The sequence below is a fragment of the Garra rufa genome, chromosome 9 (assembly GCF_049309525.1).
Source record: "Garra rufa chromosome 9, GarRuf1.0, whole genome shotgun sequence".
In the NCBI taxonomy this organism is placed as follows: domain Eukaryota; kingdom Metazoa; phylum Chordata; class Actinopteri; order Cypriniformes; family Cyprinidae; genus Garra; species Garra rufa.
Window position 1 is genome coordinate 17,027,290 of NC_133369.1, and position 19,984 is coordinate 17,047,273.

General features: G+C 36.3%; 1 protein-coding gene across 1 annotated transcript; it reads left to right on the forward strand.

Moving 5' to 3' along the window:
• Window positions 1-507: 507 nt before the first annotated feature.
• On the forward strand, window positions 508-12,659 carry oprd1b (opioid receptor, delta 1b). The gene is given in 6 exon segments (XM_073846888.1): window positions 508-738; window positions 740-768; window positions 770-800; window positions 802-890; window positions 8,711-9,066; window positions 10,502-12,659. Coding segments are annotated over 6 exon segments (1,122 nt in total). The 5' UTR covers window positions 508-651; the 3' UTR covers window positions 11,032-12,659.
• Window positions 12,660-19,984: the final 7,325 nt, after the last annotated feature.

Genomic DNA, 19,984 nt, shown 5'->3' on the forward strand with positions numbered 1-19,984 from the left:
AGGTAACAACACAGTATTAAGAATCAAGTGTAATTCAACTTTTGAATGTGGTCATTTTTATAAATGCAACTATTATTTTCTCATATGGACTATATGTATATGTCTTTTATGTGAAATATATCTTAGTACTAAATAAAAATAGTATGCATTTTGTATGATCCCTTTTATTATGGTAAAATAATATTTTGCAGAACTTTTGACTTCACTCAGAGAATTTACATTTTAGGCTTCATGTTTCATATAGATTTCCAAAGAACTGTATTTTTCCAGGTACGCTGTATGGTTAGGTTAAAACTATGTAGACATTAAATTGAAAATATAACAAACGCACTTAAAATAGTAAAATAGCATACACATTTACAGTATGTCGAGTGACACTTTTGATTGCTGGCGCAGTAGTTGTCATGTGTTCCACTAGTCTTTTCATTGTACTTGGGGAGAAAGTACGAGCGCATGCACAGCAGCACACGCAGTTGGAAGTCAAGTGCGCTCCAGAGAAGCGGAGAGGAGAGGACAAAAAGAGGGAGCTGCGTAAAGTGATCAGTAGAGTTGATGTCCTCACAGCTGCTGTTCAATATCATTAAAGTTATACGTTTATAATCTTTCCGTTTTACTTAGAAGGCGTTTGGTATTATACGGGGAAAGCGCATAATGGAGCCTCCAACAGTGACTGTTAGTGATTTTTCAGAGCACTATGCGTTAATTCAGCAAAACTCGAGCTTTACGGAGGAACCAGCGGGACTTCTGTCCAACTGGAGCGGAGGCAGCGAACCGAAGGCGGTGAGAGGCAGCACGGCGGTCGCTATCGCGGTGTGCATCACCGCGCTGTACTCGGTCATCTGTGTGGTGGGATTGTTTGGAAATATTCTCGTTATGTACGGTGTGGTCAGGTAAGAGAAATACTTTATTCACTGAATATGTACTTTAAAAGTCTCTAGAGGTGGGATAATGTTTAATTATTTAATTTACCACACTTTGACATTAGCAAGTACAGATATGACCCACTTTGGCCTAACTTTTCTGGTTTAAGTGCATAAAGTCTAAAGAGAAAGATGCACTTATGTAAATAGGCTATGTCTCTTGGATATATTCGAACCCCAGGAATTGCTGTAGAGAATGTGCTGGGAATGTAATCTTGTTTGGAATCTAAACAAGTGGTGGAAGATAAAAGACAGGGCTGAGGATGATTTTGTGATGTGCTCATCTGAGGGTAGCTGTGAGAACCTTCCACTCAGCACCAATAGAACAGAAAACCAGTCTAAATTATATCCCACAGATGCAAGTTTAGCTCAGGGGTAGTTTTTGGAGGAAGAACCATTTTCACAGCATCCACAATTTAAAGCTCACTTGTGAAAGCTGCTGTTGTCATCTGATTTTATGTCCTTTTTCTAGTAGTAGTAACTCATTATATGTAATCTGGACTATGTAATCAGATTACTTGTAAAAGCTGTACTTGTAAATAGTTTATATTACTTTTTAAAATATTCATAATCAGACCACAATTACTGTTTTTATTGATTATGTGATTAAACCATATTTTATGGCAGTAAATTATTAATAATTGATTAATCCTCTCTATTGCTTTTTTTTTTTAAATCGATTTATCTTTCTATGGAATTGCACACAGGTCAGCCACTAGTCAGGTGGCTATATAATTACAGACAATTGAGAGGCCTCACAGCATAAACAAATAAATACTTTTACGATTTAATTAATTATTGGCTTTTCATCAGTTTACAAGCCGCCTGAAGTTCCTTACTAACCCCAGATGTAGGCTAAAATTTATTGCACTTTGTGTTATTGCTATATACATTGCATTTTTTATAAGTATGGAACACTATTATCCCTCAAATTAATGTGATTAATTTGAGTTTTTGAGTGAGTTACACTGTAAAAAATGACTGTGAATTTAACGGTAAAAAACTGTAAAAATGCTACGGTAAAAACCTGTGAAATGGTTGACGGTAAGTTCCCCTTCTATATACGGTGAAAAACTGTGTTGGACATTGCATGTAATTTTACGGCAGTATACCGTTTTTTGAAGTGAAAAAGAACGTAAAATTTACAGTGAATAACCGTAAACTGACATTCCCAGAATTCCCTGTGTTGAATTTTTTTTTATTTGATGTTTTTTGTGGAAATAACTTTTTCTTCTTAGATTTTTCTTGGCAGTTTTGTACATTAGGGTTATATGTTACATATAATGCTGTTAAATTAATGTTTTTTGCATTAAATCAGTTTTATGTGTGTTACCATGATGGTGTTTAGTGTTTGTGTGAATGACACGGTGCACCTTATATATATGTTATTATTTAAAACCTCATTGTTATGTGGTTTGGTTGATCATGTGATGTTGTCATCACCACCTGCTTTTGGTGGTTATCAGTGTATTGCAAAGTTACAAAACAGATTTCAGTACTTCAAAAGGTTGGTAAATCACCATTATATCAGTTTTTTAAAAAAAATCAGAAATTACAGTATTTACCTGTATATTTAAGTGAAAACCGTAAAATGTAAAACATTGCTACCGTATTTTTTACAGAAAAACTCTGGTAACCACAGCTGCCAGGGTTTTCCCGTAAATTTTACGGCTTTTTTTTTACAGTGTAGGTTAAAAGTAATCTAAAAGTAATCAGATTACATTACCTAAAATGTGATATATATACAGTCAAGCCCGAAATTATTCATACCCCTGGCAAATTCTAGCCTGGGTTTTCCCATGCTGCCTTGCACGCAGCGCGATTTTATTCACGCTGGTAGGCAGCCTGGAAACCATGGACCAAATTTTCACCTCAGATAGGGAACCAATCACAGAACGGGGAGGGAGCAGCAAGACGATGATGCCTTCTATGCGACTCACCGAAGCAGTTTATTTATAACTATGGATCCAGCATGGCAGCAGACGCTAAGTTATCTTTCGATGCAGCCTTAGATAGTGTTCTAAGTACGCAAGTTTATTTTGAAAAAAGAGCAACTTTTGGCATTAAACCATTTCATAACCAAGAAGGATGTTTTTGCCCTGCTACCAACAGGCTTTGGCAAAAGCTTCATATATCAACTAGCCCCGTTAGTGGCTAACACCGTGTCTACACTGGACGCGACAAAGCGACCGTTGCAAATCATTTAAACTTTGTGTGAGCACGTCATAAATAGAATGTGGCAGCAGATTACTGTCGGGGATTTGCCGCGCCACTCGCGTGACACGGTGTTAGGCAATGGGGCTTAGCGAGACCCCAGTCGTTATGGTTATCTTGCCATTAATCACCCTAATGGAGGACCAGGTACATACGTCATCCGGTATAATTGAAACGATTGGCTATGAGCTACGCACAGGCGCATTTCATAGACATTCGTAGCGCCCAATAAACGGCTCTGGGCATTCGTAAACCACGCCTCAAATACGAGAAAATGAACATGTGGTTCCCAGACCACGAATCATGACGTGGTTTGGCGTTAGCCAGGCTAGGCAAATTCTGACTTAAAGTTACTTCTATTCAACCAGCAAGGTTTTTTTTTAATTAGAAATGACACAGACGTCTCCCAGAAAATAATAAGACGATGTACAAGAGGCATCATTTTGGAAAAAAATTAGTACTCATCTTTTATTTATTCATCTTTTGTGTCCAAAATTATTCATACCCTTCTCAATAATCATTAGAAAAGCCTTTTTTTGGCTATTACAGCAATAAAAAAAAATTTTAATCAAACGCTTCCTATAATTGCTGACCAGCTTTTTGCATGTCTCCACTGGTATTTTTGCCCGTTCATCTTTAGCGATGAGCTCCAACTCAACTTTCAGGTTGGAGGGTCTTCTTGCCATCACCCTGATCTTTAGCTCCCTCCATAGATTCTCAGTTGGATTTAAGTCAGGACTCTGGCTGGGCCACTGCAAAACATTAATGTTTTTGTCTGCTAACCATTTCTTCACCACTTTTGCTGTGTGTTTTGGGTCGTTGTCGTGCTGAAATGTCTACTGGTGCCCAAGGCCAAGTTTCTCTGCAGAATGCCTGATGTTGTTGTTGAGAATTTTGATGTATTGCTCCTTTTTCATGGTGCCGTTTACTGTGATTAGGTTCCCTTGTCCACCGGCTGAAAAACACCCCCAAAACATTAAGTTCCCACCACCATGTTTGACAGTGGGGATGGTGTTCTTAGGGTTGAAGGCTTCTCCTTTTTTACACCAAATGAAGGCTACATCATTGTGGCCAAACAATTAAATTTTTGTTTCATTTGATTATAAAACAGAAGACCAGAAGTCTTCTTTGTCCAGATGAGCATTTGCAAAGGCCAAGCAGGCTTTTGTGTGCCTTATCTGGAGAAGTGGTGTCCTTGGTCTGCTTCTGTGGAACCCAGCGGTGTGCAGTGTCCATTGAAATGTTTGCCTTGAGATGTTGCCACCAGCAGAGCCAAGATTCATCAGGATGGCCTTGGTGGTGATCCCAATGAATCAGGCTAATTTGGATGCTTTAGAACAGCTGTTTGGAATGGTATAGAACTTTGGATTTTCCCATAGACTGTGACAGTTTGCAGAGGGTATGAATAATTCTGGACATGCCACCTTTTGTTTAAATGTAAGTCTCTTCTGCACACCAAGCCTGCATTTATTTTATTCAAAGTACAGCAAAAACAAATTGAAATATTTTTACTGTTTAAAATAACTGTTGTCTATTTGAATGTATTTTAAAATGTAATTTATTCCTATGATTTAAAAGCTGCATTTTTAGCATCATTACTCGTCAAATCAGCAAATAAGAAGTATTTCTGAGGGATCACGTGAGACTGGAGTAATGATGCTGAAATTTGAGCTTTGATCACAGGAATAAATGACATTTTAAAATATATTCAAATAGAAAGCAGTTATTTTAAATAGTAAAAATTTAAATTTAAATATTTCAAAATGCTTCTGTTGTTGCTGTACTTTGAATCAAATAAATACAGGCTTGGTGAACAAAAGAGTCTTCTCTTTGAAAAAACATTAAAAGTCTTTTGAGTGGTAGTGTATATATAGCCTATAATAGAAAGAGAGAGAGCAAAGCATTCGTATGAAAATGAAAAGAACTTCAAGCACAAATAATACACAGTGTACAGTGTGAATATAATCAATCCCAGGAAAATTATGTTAATAGGCATAAGGCTAACAATTCATAAGAAATCAAAGTGATGTATTCATTTTAGGTTGTACACATTTAAAATAAACTATGAAACTGAACATTTGTAGTTTACATCTTTAGACACTGTATTTTGCCAAAAGAAAGTCAGGAAGCAGAATCCAAAACTGAAAAAAGACCTGCCTTAAAATATAATGAGTCTTTGATATGTTCCTTCAGTGGGGTTTAGATCACAGAACTATTACAATTCAGCTAGATCACATCTTTCTAATCTATTCACAGCACATATCTTCAGGAGTGCAAAACCACTGCCTAAAAGGAACAGTTTGAATGGGCTAATCATATTCGCGATGTCTGGATTGCCTGTCTTTCACAGAAGCCTTTTCCCATTTGGAGACATAAAAAAAGTAGCAGAAGAGAGTATTAAAGCGTATCAGCCACCACCGCCTGGAAGGCAGAAACTGTACAATAGGAAGTCTGCTGTGAAAAAAACTCATTAATAATTCTCCCTAAAGTCTCAACTGCAGACAGACAACTTGATATAGATGCATTTTAGATTACATCCTCATCAAAGCTTACCCTCATTTTAATCCATTAGTTCTCACACTGCACAAAAAAACATTTAAGTAAAACTACAGTTGAAGTCAAATGTTTACACACCTTACAGAATCTGCAAAATGTCCATTACTTCATCAAAATAAAGGGATCATACAAAATGCATGTTATTTTTTATTTAGTACTGACCTGAATGTGATATTTCACATAAAGGACGTTTACATATAGTCCACAAGAGAAAATACTAGTTGAATTTTTGTTTATATGTCTCTTGTTTGTCCTGAACAGTTAAACTGCCCGCTGTCCTTCAGAAAAATCCTTCAGGTCCCACAAATTCTTTGTTTTTGCATTTTTGTGTATTTGACCCCTTTTCAACAATGACTGTATGATTTTGAGATCCATCTTTTCACACTGAGGACAGCTGAGGGACTCATATGCAACTATTACAGGTTTAAACGCTCACTGATGCTTCAGAAGGAAACAAAATGCGTTAAAAGCCAGGGGGTGAAAACTTTTCGAACTTAAAGATCAGGGTAAATTTAACTTATTTTGTCTTCTGGGAAACATGTAAGTATCTTCTGTAGCATCTGATGGGCAGTACTAAATGAAAAAAAAAAAAAAACCCACAATATTTAAGCAAAATAAGAAAAATGTCCACATCTTCATTCTGTTCAAAAGTTTTCACCCCCTGGCTCCTAATGCATCGTTTTTCCTTCTGGAGCATCAGTGAGTGTTTGAACCTTCTGTAAAAGTTGCCTATGAGTCCCTCAGTTGTCCTTAGTGTGAAAAGATGGATCTCAAAATCATACAGTCATTGTTGGAAAGGGTTCAAATACACAAAAATGCTGAAAAACCAAAGAATTTATAGGACCTGAAGGATTTTTCTGAAGAACAGCAGGCAGTTTAACTGTTCAGGACAAAACAAGGGACTAAAAAAAAACAGCTGTGAATCATTCAGGTAACAACAGTATTAATAATCAAGTGTATGTAAACTTTTGAACAGGGTCATTTTTATCAATTAATCTATATTTAGACTATATGTAAACGTCTTTTATGTGAAATATCTTATTAAGGTCAGTAATAAATAAAAAACAACATGCATTTTGTATGATCCCTCTTATATTGGTAAAATAATTAACATTTTGCAGATTCTGCAAGGTGTATGTAAACTTTTGACTTCAACTGTATCTAAACAACCCATAAAAGGAAGCAGAAACACAATTACAAAATTTGAACACATTTTCAGCATTTAAACAAAATTTAATTGAAGTTTCTGCCTAAAACAAACAAACAAAAAACTATTTGCAACTATATATGTGACCCTGGACCACAAAACCAGTCTTAAGTCGCTGGGGTATATTTGTAGCAATAGCCAAAAATACATTGTATGGGTCAAAATTATTGATTTTTCTTTTATGCCAAAAATCATTAGGAAATTAAGTAAAGATCGTGTTCCATGAAGATTTTTTGTAAAATTCCTACTGTAAATATATCAAAATGTAATTTTTGATTAGTAATATGCATAGTTAAGAACCTAATGTGGACAACTTTAAAGGTGATTTTCTCAGTATTTTGATTTTTTGCACCCTCAGATTCCAGATTTTCAAACAGTTGTATCTCGGCCAAATATTGTCCTATCCTAACAAACCATATATCAATAGAAAGCTTATTTATTGAGCTTTCATATGATGTATACATCTCAGTTTTGTAAAATTTAACCTTATGACTGGTTTTGTGGTCCAGGGTCACATATGTATTCGGCAGGCCTGTTATCAACAACACAAAAATTACCTGAAAATTATGCACGCACACCATTCAGAGGTCAATACAATGGTACTACTTCTAAACATTATTTTCCAGAACATGTCTGTGACGAATAAGTCCCCTGATACAATGAATTAGCGTGAAACGTGATTCATGGCAGTGCTAAATAAGAGTACGAATGGACAAAACATAGCAAACCAGTATTTTCCTCTGAATGATGGGCTAGGGTAAAATTAGAGATGCAAACATGAGTCATGGATATACAACAAAACATCTTATGCACTCAGTACAAAAGACCTAATGGAACTTATAATAATGGATTTATTCATCTCACCACATGCATAGCCATGTACAAAGAGAGGAATAAACTGTAGTGTCACTAATGGATGTGCTGTCTTCTCTCTTCTTCTCTGTGAGACTTCAAATGTCAAGTCCTCAAAAGAGATCACAGTGTGTGGGCACCAGACAAATCTCAAAGAGAGGATAATCAATGGATTACAATTCATGCCTTTGGCTTTGGGCTTTTCTTTAACTATGGTTAATCCATCCTTTCAAAGGATACCCCATGATTCATCAACCCACTACTAATTTGAAGATAATTATGAGCTGATTATTGTATTATATCACAGACTCTTGATACACCTTCATTTAATGAAAGCATGTTGTTAGCACCTGCTGGTAGATGTTGTAAATACACTAAAAATTAGTTTTTTAGCCGTTATAGCCAAGTCATCCATTATATCCTTAAAATAATAATCATAAAACTGTCTTTAACAATCATTATTTTAGTAACACAAAAATCTGTATTAGTACCTTAAGAAACACAGTAAGAGATATCTAAAAAAATATACTTTTAAACTGTATATTGTGTAAATATTGTTTTTAATGGAAAACATTAAGTGCAACAAGGATAACAAACCACGTTTTGAAATTTATATATATGTATTTTAAAAAACTATCAGAATATAAAAAAATGCATTTTCATTTTCATAGTTTACCTTTTTAATTATTAAAATACAAGTTGCTTGCAGGGCGTTAAAAGAGCATGTTTCTTTTTCCCCATTTTTTGAGTTGATCATCATGTTAATCATGTCTGATATTTATAATGAAAAGGGCAAAGAAGAACCTCAAATCATGCACAATCAGTGCATCCCATTCATTTCCATCTGTATTCATCAATACCGTCATTGCAAACCCAGGTGCAGCGGATCAACATTCGAAAATGATGAAGTGCTCATCTCGCTGAATCTCTTAGACTGACTTTTACTCTTTTTCTTCTTTAGGTACACAAAGATGAAGACAGCTACCAACATTTACATCTTTAACCTGGCTTTGGCCGATGCGTTGGCCACCAGTACTTTACCCTTCCAGAGTGCCAAATACCTCATGAGCACCTGGCCATTTGGAGAGCTCCTGTGTAAACTGATCATTGCTATTGACTACTACAACATGTTTACCAGTATTTTCACTTTGACGATGATGAGTGTGGACCGGTACATTGCCGTGTGCCATCCAGTGAGAGCCCTGGACTTCCGCACACCGGTAAAAGCAAAGGTCATCAACATCTGTATATGGCTTCTCTCCTCTGCAGTCGGCTTCCCAGTCATGGTTATGGCCGTTACTAAAGTGACAGAAACAGGTGAGGAGTAGAGCAAAATGAGTAGAAAAAAGCACAAGAATTTGTTCTTCAGCTTTTTGTTTCAAGGTATTTGATTCAATTCAGTAACTTTATCAATTCAATCGCATGTAATCAAAGCTACATAATATGACCTTTTTTTAGCCCAATTGAGTAGGGCTGGGTTGATTCTTAAATCCAAATAATTGATTAGTTTAGCATCTTTTCAGTTAATGAAAGAAACATTGTAGCGTGCCTACCATCAAATAAATCACAATAAGCTTTGTGGTTTGTTACATTTGATATGAAACAAGATCTGTCGTAAGTCATAAATACCGTTTTGGCGCTGTTTAATGTGCCTCAGTACAAGATAAGTGGCAAAGTGAAGCACATAAATTGATTATCTCCTCTACTTTAAAAACAGTTTCAGTATGAAATAAACATGAAGGAACATCCAAAGGTATGTTAAAAGGAGTACAACTTACAGAAATCTGTATCCTGTCTCGTGTATAATTACAATGTCACGTAATGTCACATTTACCTCAGAAAAAAAAAAACATTTGGTGACCATAAACTCATTTAACCTTCAATATTATAGTATTTTTCTCGAGAAAATTTGCCATGTACTCTACCTGATATTTGTGACCCTGGACCACAAAACCAGTCATAAGGCTAATTTTTTTTTTTATTGAGATATATACATCATACTGAAAGGATAGGACAATATTTGGCCAAATTACAACTTTTTGAAAATCTGGAAAAGTGCAAAAAACAAAATCAAAATATTCAGAAAGGTTGTCTGTCAAAAATCTAAAATTAAGTTTTGATATATTTATGGTAGGACATTTACAAAATATCTTCATGTAACATGATATTTTTTGCTTACTGATCGTTGTTCATGAGTCCCTTGTTTGTCCTGAACAGTTAAACTGCCCGCTGTTCTTCGGAAAAATCCTTCAGGTCCCACAAATTCTTTTGTTTTTCAGCATTTTTGTGTATTTGAACCCTTTTCAACAATGATTGTATGATTTTGAGATCCATCTATTCACACTGAGGAAAACTGAGGGACTCATATGCAAATATTACAGAAGGTTCAAATGCTCACATGAGTTTAAGAGCTTTTTCAGTCAATTTAACTTATTTTATCTTCTGGGAAACATGTAAGTATCTTCTGTAGTTTCTAAAGGGCAGTACTAAATGGAAAAAATATCATATTAATTCTGTTCAAAAGTTTTCACTACTAACTAAAAAAAGCTTGGATCATTTAGGTAACAACACAGTATTAACAATTGACTAAATCTTATTCAGGTCAGTACTAAATAAAAAATAAAATGCATTTTCTATGATCCCTCTTATTTTCGTAAAATAATTACCATTACTTGCAGATTATGCAAGGTGTATGTAAACTGATTGATTAGAACTGACCTTCTTATCTTCTTTTTGCATGTATTCTCTACAGGCAAAACAGTCTGCATGTTGAAATTCCCAGACCCAGATTGGTACTGGGATACTGTGACCAAGATCTGTGTTTTCATTTTCGCCTTTGTGGTTCCCGTCTTGGTCATCACCATCTGTTACGGCCTGATGATCCTTCGCCTCAAGAGTGTGCGCTTGCTGTCCGGCTCCAAAGAGAAGGACAGGAACCTCCGGCGGATCACCCGCATGGTTTTGGTAGTGGTGGCGGCCTTCATCATCTGCTGGACTCCCATCCATCTCTTCATCATCATCAAAACTGTGGTGGAGATCAACCAGAAGAATCTGCTTGTGGTCGCCTGCTGGCATCTGTGTATTGCTCTGGGCTACATGAACAGCAGCCTCAACCCAGTCCTGTATGCATTTCTGGATGAAAACTTCAAGAGGTGTTTTAGAGAAGTCTGCTTGCCCTTTCGTTCCCGCATGGAGCAGAGCAGCTTTTCCAGAGCCCGCAGTGCCACAAGAGAGCCCATCTCGGTGTGCGCCAAGTCTGAATCCATGAAGAGGCCTACATGACTAGACCTGGAGCAGATGCCTCCTGGTACACAACCAAGGACACCGAAAGATCTGCAGTCTGAGGTCACCCAGATCTCCACCACAGAGTTTTAAGCTACTTTGAGGTAAATACAACTTGACAGCAAGGCCATATACTGAAGGCAAAACGCCATGTTGGCTCATAAGTCATTTTTTTCTACCTTTCTTAACTGCACTAAGAGGGAAAAGCAATGGATTGCTCTAAAATGATCTGCAGAATGTTTTCCTAAGTGAGGAAATGAGATGATTTGGACCATCAAGATTATAATCATGCTTTGGAAAAGACATCAATGATGTGGCCTTGAATGGTCAGGAAATCTATGTTCATTAGTGGTCTATGAGCCATCAAAGTGGATTCCCATAATCTGATTTTTTTCAAATGAAAGTAAATGCATTTTCTTTGGGAACTGTGAGAGCAGCCAAACAATGTACTGAAAACACAAATTCAGTTTCTCAAACAATAAAACAAGCTGTAAAATTTTCTTTCAAAAAGACAAGCAATCATTCCACAGAACAATGAAAGTGTACCGTGGTCTTTTCCACTCCATAACAAAAGGATTTGTCTAAACCTAAGAAAAAAGCTGTTCGGAGAAAGAGAGGTGTGGGATACAGAGATTGGACCTAAATCTTAAGATTTGCATGGATGACAGCGTGACTTCCCTCTGTTGAAACTGTTAAAACACACTGTTATATAAACTTGCAACACATTATTCACGCCATGGTGCTTGATAAGGTGTAATTTTGTAAATTTGTGCTACTAGTGAAGGTGTTTGATGACCTTGACTATGAAGTATACAGTGTTCATGTTAGGAGCACACAGTATGTGTAGACATCCTCTGAGACTATCACCGAGGGGCTTTTAGATATTTTCATCTTTGTAATGAAGTATTTAGTGGCACCATTCTTGCATTTCATTGCCATTAGTGCAAAATGGCTGTTTTTTGACCTAAGTTAAATTGACATTTAACGAATCATTTTGTGATATTAGCATTTGATTCTAAATGTCAGCTTTGGTGTGAAGGGAGAATAAGTTTAGTTTCTGATCTGTTATAGACACACCTTTTCAGTCAAGGATGTTTTGTATTAGAAGTGAGTATTGCTTTGCTGTAGAACCTGTATGTACTTATGTGCAACTGTTTGATATTTCCTCATGATTATATTTTTTAATGGATGCACTGGAATTCAACATTACAAATAATGTCATAGCTGTCAGTGTTTATATTGTGAAAGCAAAACAACAATTAAAATTGTTCTGCAGATTGCATGGATGTTGGAAAAAAGATATTTCCACATGATGAATAAGATTTACCATTTAAGATATTGAAAGATTCGTTATCTCATTATATATTAGATGATGAATAAGCCTGTCATTCTTTATGCTGTTTTTAAAGATTTAACTTTTGTTTAGTAAGAATATAACACAAAAGCCTTGCAAAGACAGAAATGAAAAACTACTATGCTAATTTTCTGCAGGTACTTGTAAAGGTTGGAGACTCAAGCACTGTTACATAATCTCTTCAGCAGACAACCTATAGCCCCCCATTATGAAATATACTGGATAAGTGCTTTTGAATCAGGATAAAAATAAAAAAGAGGTTGTTGTATATTGACTGTTGCATAAAGACAAGTTTTTGTATTTTTGCTGACTTTTGTTGTCTTTCTAGTCATAACAAATAAGATGTAATTTTACTCTGGCTTGTAATTTCTAAATTTTGTTTTCAGCATCTGAAAATTACAGATGTTACAGAGTCGGATAAAAAGATGCAATGTCAGTGAATAATTATTTAAGCCACCATCTACTTCCATTGTAGTTTTTTCACAACACGTCATCAATCGTCCATATTGGCGGCACAGAACCAGCTGTTTTTTTACAGCTAAACCCTTACTCAAATGTACCAATATTTAACCCTAGCTAAACAATCTAATAATCAATTTACAATGAATTTATACCTGTGTATAGGCTTGTACGCCGTGGACGTGATCTCATTGAAAAATTAATTGCTGGATGATTCAGCTGCAGGCACCATCTTCTGGCGAGACGCGGAAATTCATCTCTACAGTGAATTATGGGTATTTTCTAGGCGCTGAGTGTACATCGGTTGAACCGAGAACATCCACTATGGTTTCGGACACCACTAAAAATGGCTTTCCCTTTAAATAGTGCCCTTTTCGAGGATATGGGGGCGATTTTGGATACAGCCCTAGACTCTGATTAGACCGGAAGCCACACCCATCAAATTTACAAATGGCTGCCCCCATTTTTAGGGAATGGGACTTTTTTGGGTTTTAAACCTTAAGAGTTAGGGTTATCAGTTTCAAGTTTCAAAACTTATGTTTCAAAACGTATGATTGTGCACTTTTTCTCACACTTCCTCAAGGTCTGTTTTGTGAGTGTGTTTGTTTCGCGGTACGAACTTCTGTGAAAGCGGCTTTACGGCAGCAACAGATAATATTTACGATATTGAACTGCACCAAAGACTATAGAATACAAGTTATTTTAAATAGTAAAAATATTTCACAATATTATTGCTTTTGCTGTATTTTGGATCAAATAAATGCAGGCTTGACGAGTAGAAGAGGCTTCTTTTAAAGGGGTCATCGGATGGCCATTTTCCACAAGTTCATATGATTCTTTAGGGTCTTAATGAAAAGTCTCTAATATACTTTAATTAAAAATTCTCAATAGTAGTGTAAAAAAACGCCCTTTTACCTTGTCAACATCAGCTCTGCAAAATTTCAGCTCATTTTAAGACATGGCCTCTTTAAATGCCACGAGCTCTGCTCGCCCCGCCCCTCTCTGGGATTATGTTTACTTTAGCACATTTAGCTGCATTTGATTTATCGGCGAAACTTGCCTACAAGCACATTATTAAGAAAGGCCATTTGCAAAGATGCATAAAAAACCCTTATACTCACTTCTGCTGTGGGTGAAGCTGCATCAGGAACGATTTGCACGAAGATGGATGCTTATGGAGATCGGGATTGGCGCTTTCCATTTAAAAACATAAGTAACGTTAAACCTCTGCTTCTTCAGCTGCTCAGATGTTGGTAGTAAATGACTACTACTATGTTCATTATTACATCCAACAACAGAACACCTCAATCACTCAATTAGAAGGTGCGTTCCGATCGACAGGGTCCCTACGCAGTGTTCACTGCTCCCTACTCCCTTAGCACGGTACATCCGTTGAAGTGGACTTCGCTGACAATAATCGCTCATTTGGAATGCCCTGGAACGTCATCAAAGCAAATCAACGGCAGGTCACGCAGATTATGATTTAACATAAATAAATATTGTAATTTATTTTACTTTCAAATTTAAATACATATAAAATACATATAAACGTATGTATCTAAAAAAATATAGTCCAAATGTATGTTTAGACCGTTAACAGATTAACAGATTGTAGTGGTTTTATCTCACGCACTTTTTTTCCCCACACAGCCTATATTTAACTATCCTGTGGTAACATTAAATAAAACAAGACAGAGCTTCACCTCGCCAGTTTTACTTTCATTCATAAAATACGATATGCAAATGTAACATGAATCGCCATAACCATTCATAAACACTCTAATTTGTATAATAATAACAACATTTATTGCAACCGCTTCATTTCAGAGCCTTAAAAAAAACTTCAACGGCTCTGCTCCATCATTACTTCGAACTGGTGACGCGGTGCGCAATGACAGTTGGGTAGTTTTCCCCGTCCACTTCCTGTGAAGTGAAGTACTGATGTTCCCTTATTCCCTATGCCGTTCGCAGTGCCCTTCGAACTGAACATGTTCGCTCCCTTCGGTTTGGAATCTCACTTAAGATGGCGGAATACCCTGTGAAGTCCACTTCGCAGTCCACTTACGGTCGAATGGAACGCACCTAGAGTCTTCCTCTGCACCTGAGTCGACACCACTGATCTATAATAGAGAACTGGATTGCTCATGACGTCATAAAAGTGAAGCCACCGCACCGCCATATTAGTATTCCCTAGTATTCGCATACATTCCATTGAATGAATAGGAAACTATACGATTTTATTGAGAAAACATCACATAACAAGTCAGTGTTTTTATACCTGAAGTCTCACTGTACAATTTCACAACGCAAACGTCCTAAGCATGTAAATGGTTAATGTTGGGAATTCCCTCTGCTTATTAAAAATGTACGTTCATAGCCTACATTACAGTCGCGTACATCAGATAAACATCATATGATCTCAGTACAGTTATTCACGGTTTATGTCATTGTGTTGTTTATATTCGTACAGTAGACTAACTGCATGTTTCAACAATACTTAACAGTAACGTTTTTCATTTTGAAGCAGGTAATGATTTGTTCGTTAAATTAATAATTAATTCAACATACAGGCCATTTTACTCAGATGGAAACGGTAATGTTAGTAAATCATTACAGAATTTGCTGATCTGAAGAGTCTGAAATAGATGTTGCTCAATCAGGCACATTAAAAATACACACCATGACTCGGAGAATATACCGCTGACTACAAATGGTACGGACTTAAAGACATAAGCTTTATTTCAAATATTTGAATTTCAATATAACCAGCAATATAGTAACAGAGACTTGGATTGTATTATTTACTGTATAATCGAATCAATTTCAGATACTAATACCAGATATATGGTACTGTGTATTATTTATTTCCTGCATAATTAGGTACATAAAGAAATATATTTAGTGTTGGATCAGTTACCTGTTTCTGCAAGTGCGCAGCTGACACGCCCACCAAAACGATTTCAATATATGGCTTATCCAGCCCGAAAAGACCATAAACATTCCAGAAAACATCTTAAGTAAAAATTAATTTACATACACATATCCTAAAAACTAATCCTGTGTGAAAGATACGCTTCAAATCGGGTGATTTTAGGTCAGCAATTTACATGTGACTCAATGGCGCTCTCTGCAGGTAGGGAATAGTAAGATGGCGGATCGAACACTTCCGGTGGCTTCACTGCCTAACGGCAGTTTAGAACATAGATATATATACATAGATGCCTCATTAGCGACTGTTTCTATGGGCCGTTATACGTAAGCCATCCGCCATTTCACTGCGGTCTACTTGACGTCATTCACCCATAGATCTCATAGTAATCACTGAAAATTCGAAAAGCCACAGTCCTGCACAGCCGTTGGTCTGCGAACCTACAGTATGGTGAATGACGTCAAGTGGACCGTTCCAATATGGCGGACGCATCTACGTGCTTGGAGCGGTCCAATGCGGTATCTATGTATATATATCTATGGTTTAGAACGCAATGAGCAATCCAGTCATTATATAGATCAGTGGTCGACACAGGGAGGGGCTAAGGTAAAACGCTAATGTCAATCAAATGTATTTCGTCACAACGACAAGAAGCTATGAATGAACTGATTTTAAACAGGGGATATTAGTTTTAAAGATTAAAAAATAGCACTGGGTGGATTTTTATCATTGTAGGGTGGTTGTGTACTCAAACTTCCAACACATATTAATGTTCAAACAACATGGAAAAGTTAGTTTTGCACCCGATGACCCATTTAAAGGGACTTTGACTGCACTCACTTAACTGTAGGGGGCTCTAAAGTCACAAAATCCACACAACAAAAACTGTTTATTTAATCTTTTTTATATGTAGTTACTGTATGTTTCTTCAATCAAATTAAACAATAAGCCTACTTTTATTTGTCACAATGGAAAGAAACCAGAAATAATATGGAAAACAAGGGGCTCCAAAGGATCTCTGCATTTTTTGCAAAGAAAAAATAGGCTCTGAAACTCTTATGTGACCCTGGACTACTAAACCAGCCATAAGTAGCTGGGGTACATATTTGTAGCAATAGGCAACATTGTATGGGTCAAAATTATTGATTTTTCTTTTCCAAAAAATGAGTAAATATCATGTTCCTTGGATATTTTGTAAATTTATCTTGTACATTTATTTGGACAACTTCAAAGGCGATTTTTTTCCACCCTCAGATTCCAGATTTTCAAAAAGTTGTATCTTAGCCAAATATTTTCCTATCCTAACAAACCATACATCGAAAGCTATTTATTCAGCTGTATAAATCTTTATTTCAAAAAATTGACTGATTTTGTGGTCCAGGGTCACATTATGTTGATTGTCAGTCAAACCAAGAGTGGAACTATGCTGTTAATAAGTTTTTGCAGCATAACTGAAAAAAAGGGATTCTGTTTACTGTGGCTTTCTACATGAGAGAGGAGCAGAAGCAGTCCACCTGTTATTTTTGAAAGCAGCACCCTGACATTTAAAGCAGTGGTGTATACGGTATGCTTTATGCCAAAGTAGGGATGATGGACTCTGGAAATGGCTATGAAGGGATACAGAGTCTCAACCGGCCAGCAGACACAAATACAGAATCTTAGATGAGCAAATGGGCTGAATACCGAACAGCATCATTATGGTCAGCACATATCTTTTTATGTGCTCCTCCAGTTTCTCGTGATTGTGGTTTGGAGTGTCAGTTACATAATGGCATAAACAGTGGATCAGAGAGCAACGCTGTTTACAGTGGGTGGAGGGAAGCATCACGAGGCACAGTAATGACAAGAGACCCAGCATGTCAGCTAGATTGATCAGGAGGATCACACTCGGCACAAAATTGCACTCAACCCAATTCAGTGGCTTTATGAGATGCACTATTAACAAGCTGCGGGCTAAATCACAGAGTCAGTGTGGATTTTACACTCAACTCACATTTTTGTACATAACACATTTAGCAAGTGATGTTTAACAAGCTAAAATGCTGAAGAGCCACTTCAGTTGGACTTTTTTTATTTATTTATTGTATTTGACAGTTAACTGTCAAGCACAAGCTAAATACATTATATATTATCATATATCAGTCATGATCTAAGCTTAGCAGTTACCCTCAAGGGAATATTGTAAAAATCATACCCATTTCTAGTAAGACCAATTTTCTATTTTGTGAGTTTGCTCTGTTCAGTTTCCATGGTGACATGTGGTTGTTTACCCAATTGGATAAGATGCTATATAATAACGACTGGTCTAATAGTTTAAGGCATGATATTATAATAATATCATATATAACCTCAACAATTACAGACATGCCAGTTTTCAGAAAACACAACTGCTTTACTCATGTCAACAGTTTTATCAATTATGGTGCACAACTTTATCATTGTACAAAAAAATTATGATTAGGGCTGTCACTAACGACTATTTTGATAATCAAGTAATCAGAGAATTCTAATTAATCTGAGTGAATAAAAATAGACCTAAGCACAAAAAAAAGCTTTAAAAAACACATATAGAATAGCAATGACAAATGACTGCAAAGGGCGCCAACGGCCCGACTATTGCTTATGCACTTTGCTATAGTCCTTGTTTAATATTGAATAAACATTTAATTCAAATGTCCACTTAATCTGTAATATTTGGCCAATGCTTTACGACAGAAATGCTATTCATTTGTAGCTTTTATTTTGCGATGAACATTTAGCATTTTGGGAAAAATGTATGTATTCTCCTGTGTTTGCCTAGGTTCACAAATGATTTACCTTACAAATCGGATAAAATGGCGCACGTTGGGTTCCCAGATGAACTTTATAATAACCCAAACTCAGCAATATACAGATATGGAGTTTAAAAAAATATATATTATTATTATGCAGTAATACAGATGTGGAGTACTCGAATTGAATCAAGGAATCGTGACAACCCTAAAATGAACCATAATCTTGGTAAAAACATGAAATTCAGTTACCCAGTATAATATCACGCAGCATATGTGCAAATGCTAACCTAGCCGGGAACTAATTTCAGGCACTTCGGCCATATTATGGCAGCAAACTTCCTTGACTATTACGCCGAATGGGAGTGTAGTTCCTAATCTTAGCGGCCTAGAAAATTGCAGCTTTACATTTTCTGCAAAATACACAAGTACACAATATAACTACAGAAGAGTCAAGTTTTAAACAGGAAAATATCAAAACTCGTTGGTCATTTTTGAACACAATGCTGTTGGTCTCATAGGATTCAATGATCTATGCTAAGCTATGCTTAAAGTGATATCACCAGAACAGGAAAACGGCTGAATGGATTTCAAAACGGTAAAACTCAACTTATCAACTTGGGGGGAGTTGGAGAATGAGCCTATTTCCAAAAAAAGTGGAGTGTTCCTTTAAGATTATACAATAAAATAATATGGTAAGGCAAACCAGTTTGCAATATTAAACAGCAAAAAGTGTTTTGTACAGCTAAAAATAGCTGGACGCGGATACAATTCACAAATGGCTGCGCCTACACTTATGGGAAAAATAAGGTGGATAAGTATGGGGTTATCTTTGTGTTTTTATTATTCAAACAAACATACTGTTTAAGAGTAAAACTAATTATTTTGTAATTAAAAAATAAAAGTTTGCAAAAAAAGTCTTCTTAAATCTCAAAAATAAAGAAATTGATAAAATTATTTGCACTGCGTGTAAAATTTTTTACAATCTTTTTTTTTATTGTGTACTTCAAACATTTTTCATTGCGAAAGCACAAATGTTGCTCTCTTTTCTGCTGTCTTTTTTTGCGGGTCTAAAATTTTTGTTTGCAAGTTGAAAAGTTTTGCTTGCGAGTAAAGCCGTATCTCAGTGGGCGGTCTCTTTCTACCAGGATAAAAAGCCTTTTTCTATTGGTCACTTTCGATTAGTGACCACTCCCACTACGTTTCCCCGCCACTGCCGCCGCTAGTCTGATTGACTTCTATCAGCCATGGCAAACAACAGGTTTTTTACTGAGTAAGATAACTAATTTAACATCTTAAACTCAGTCACAAGTGAATTTATGTAGTCTCTCTTCTCATGCTCACCCATTTAAATACGTAACGTTAGCTAAGCCCGTCTGTAGTTCGGTGATGCCGTTGAATAGATTTGATTATCGATTATAGCTAACGTTAGCTGCCAGA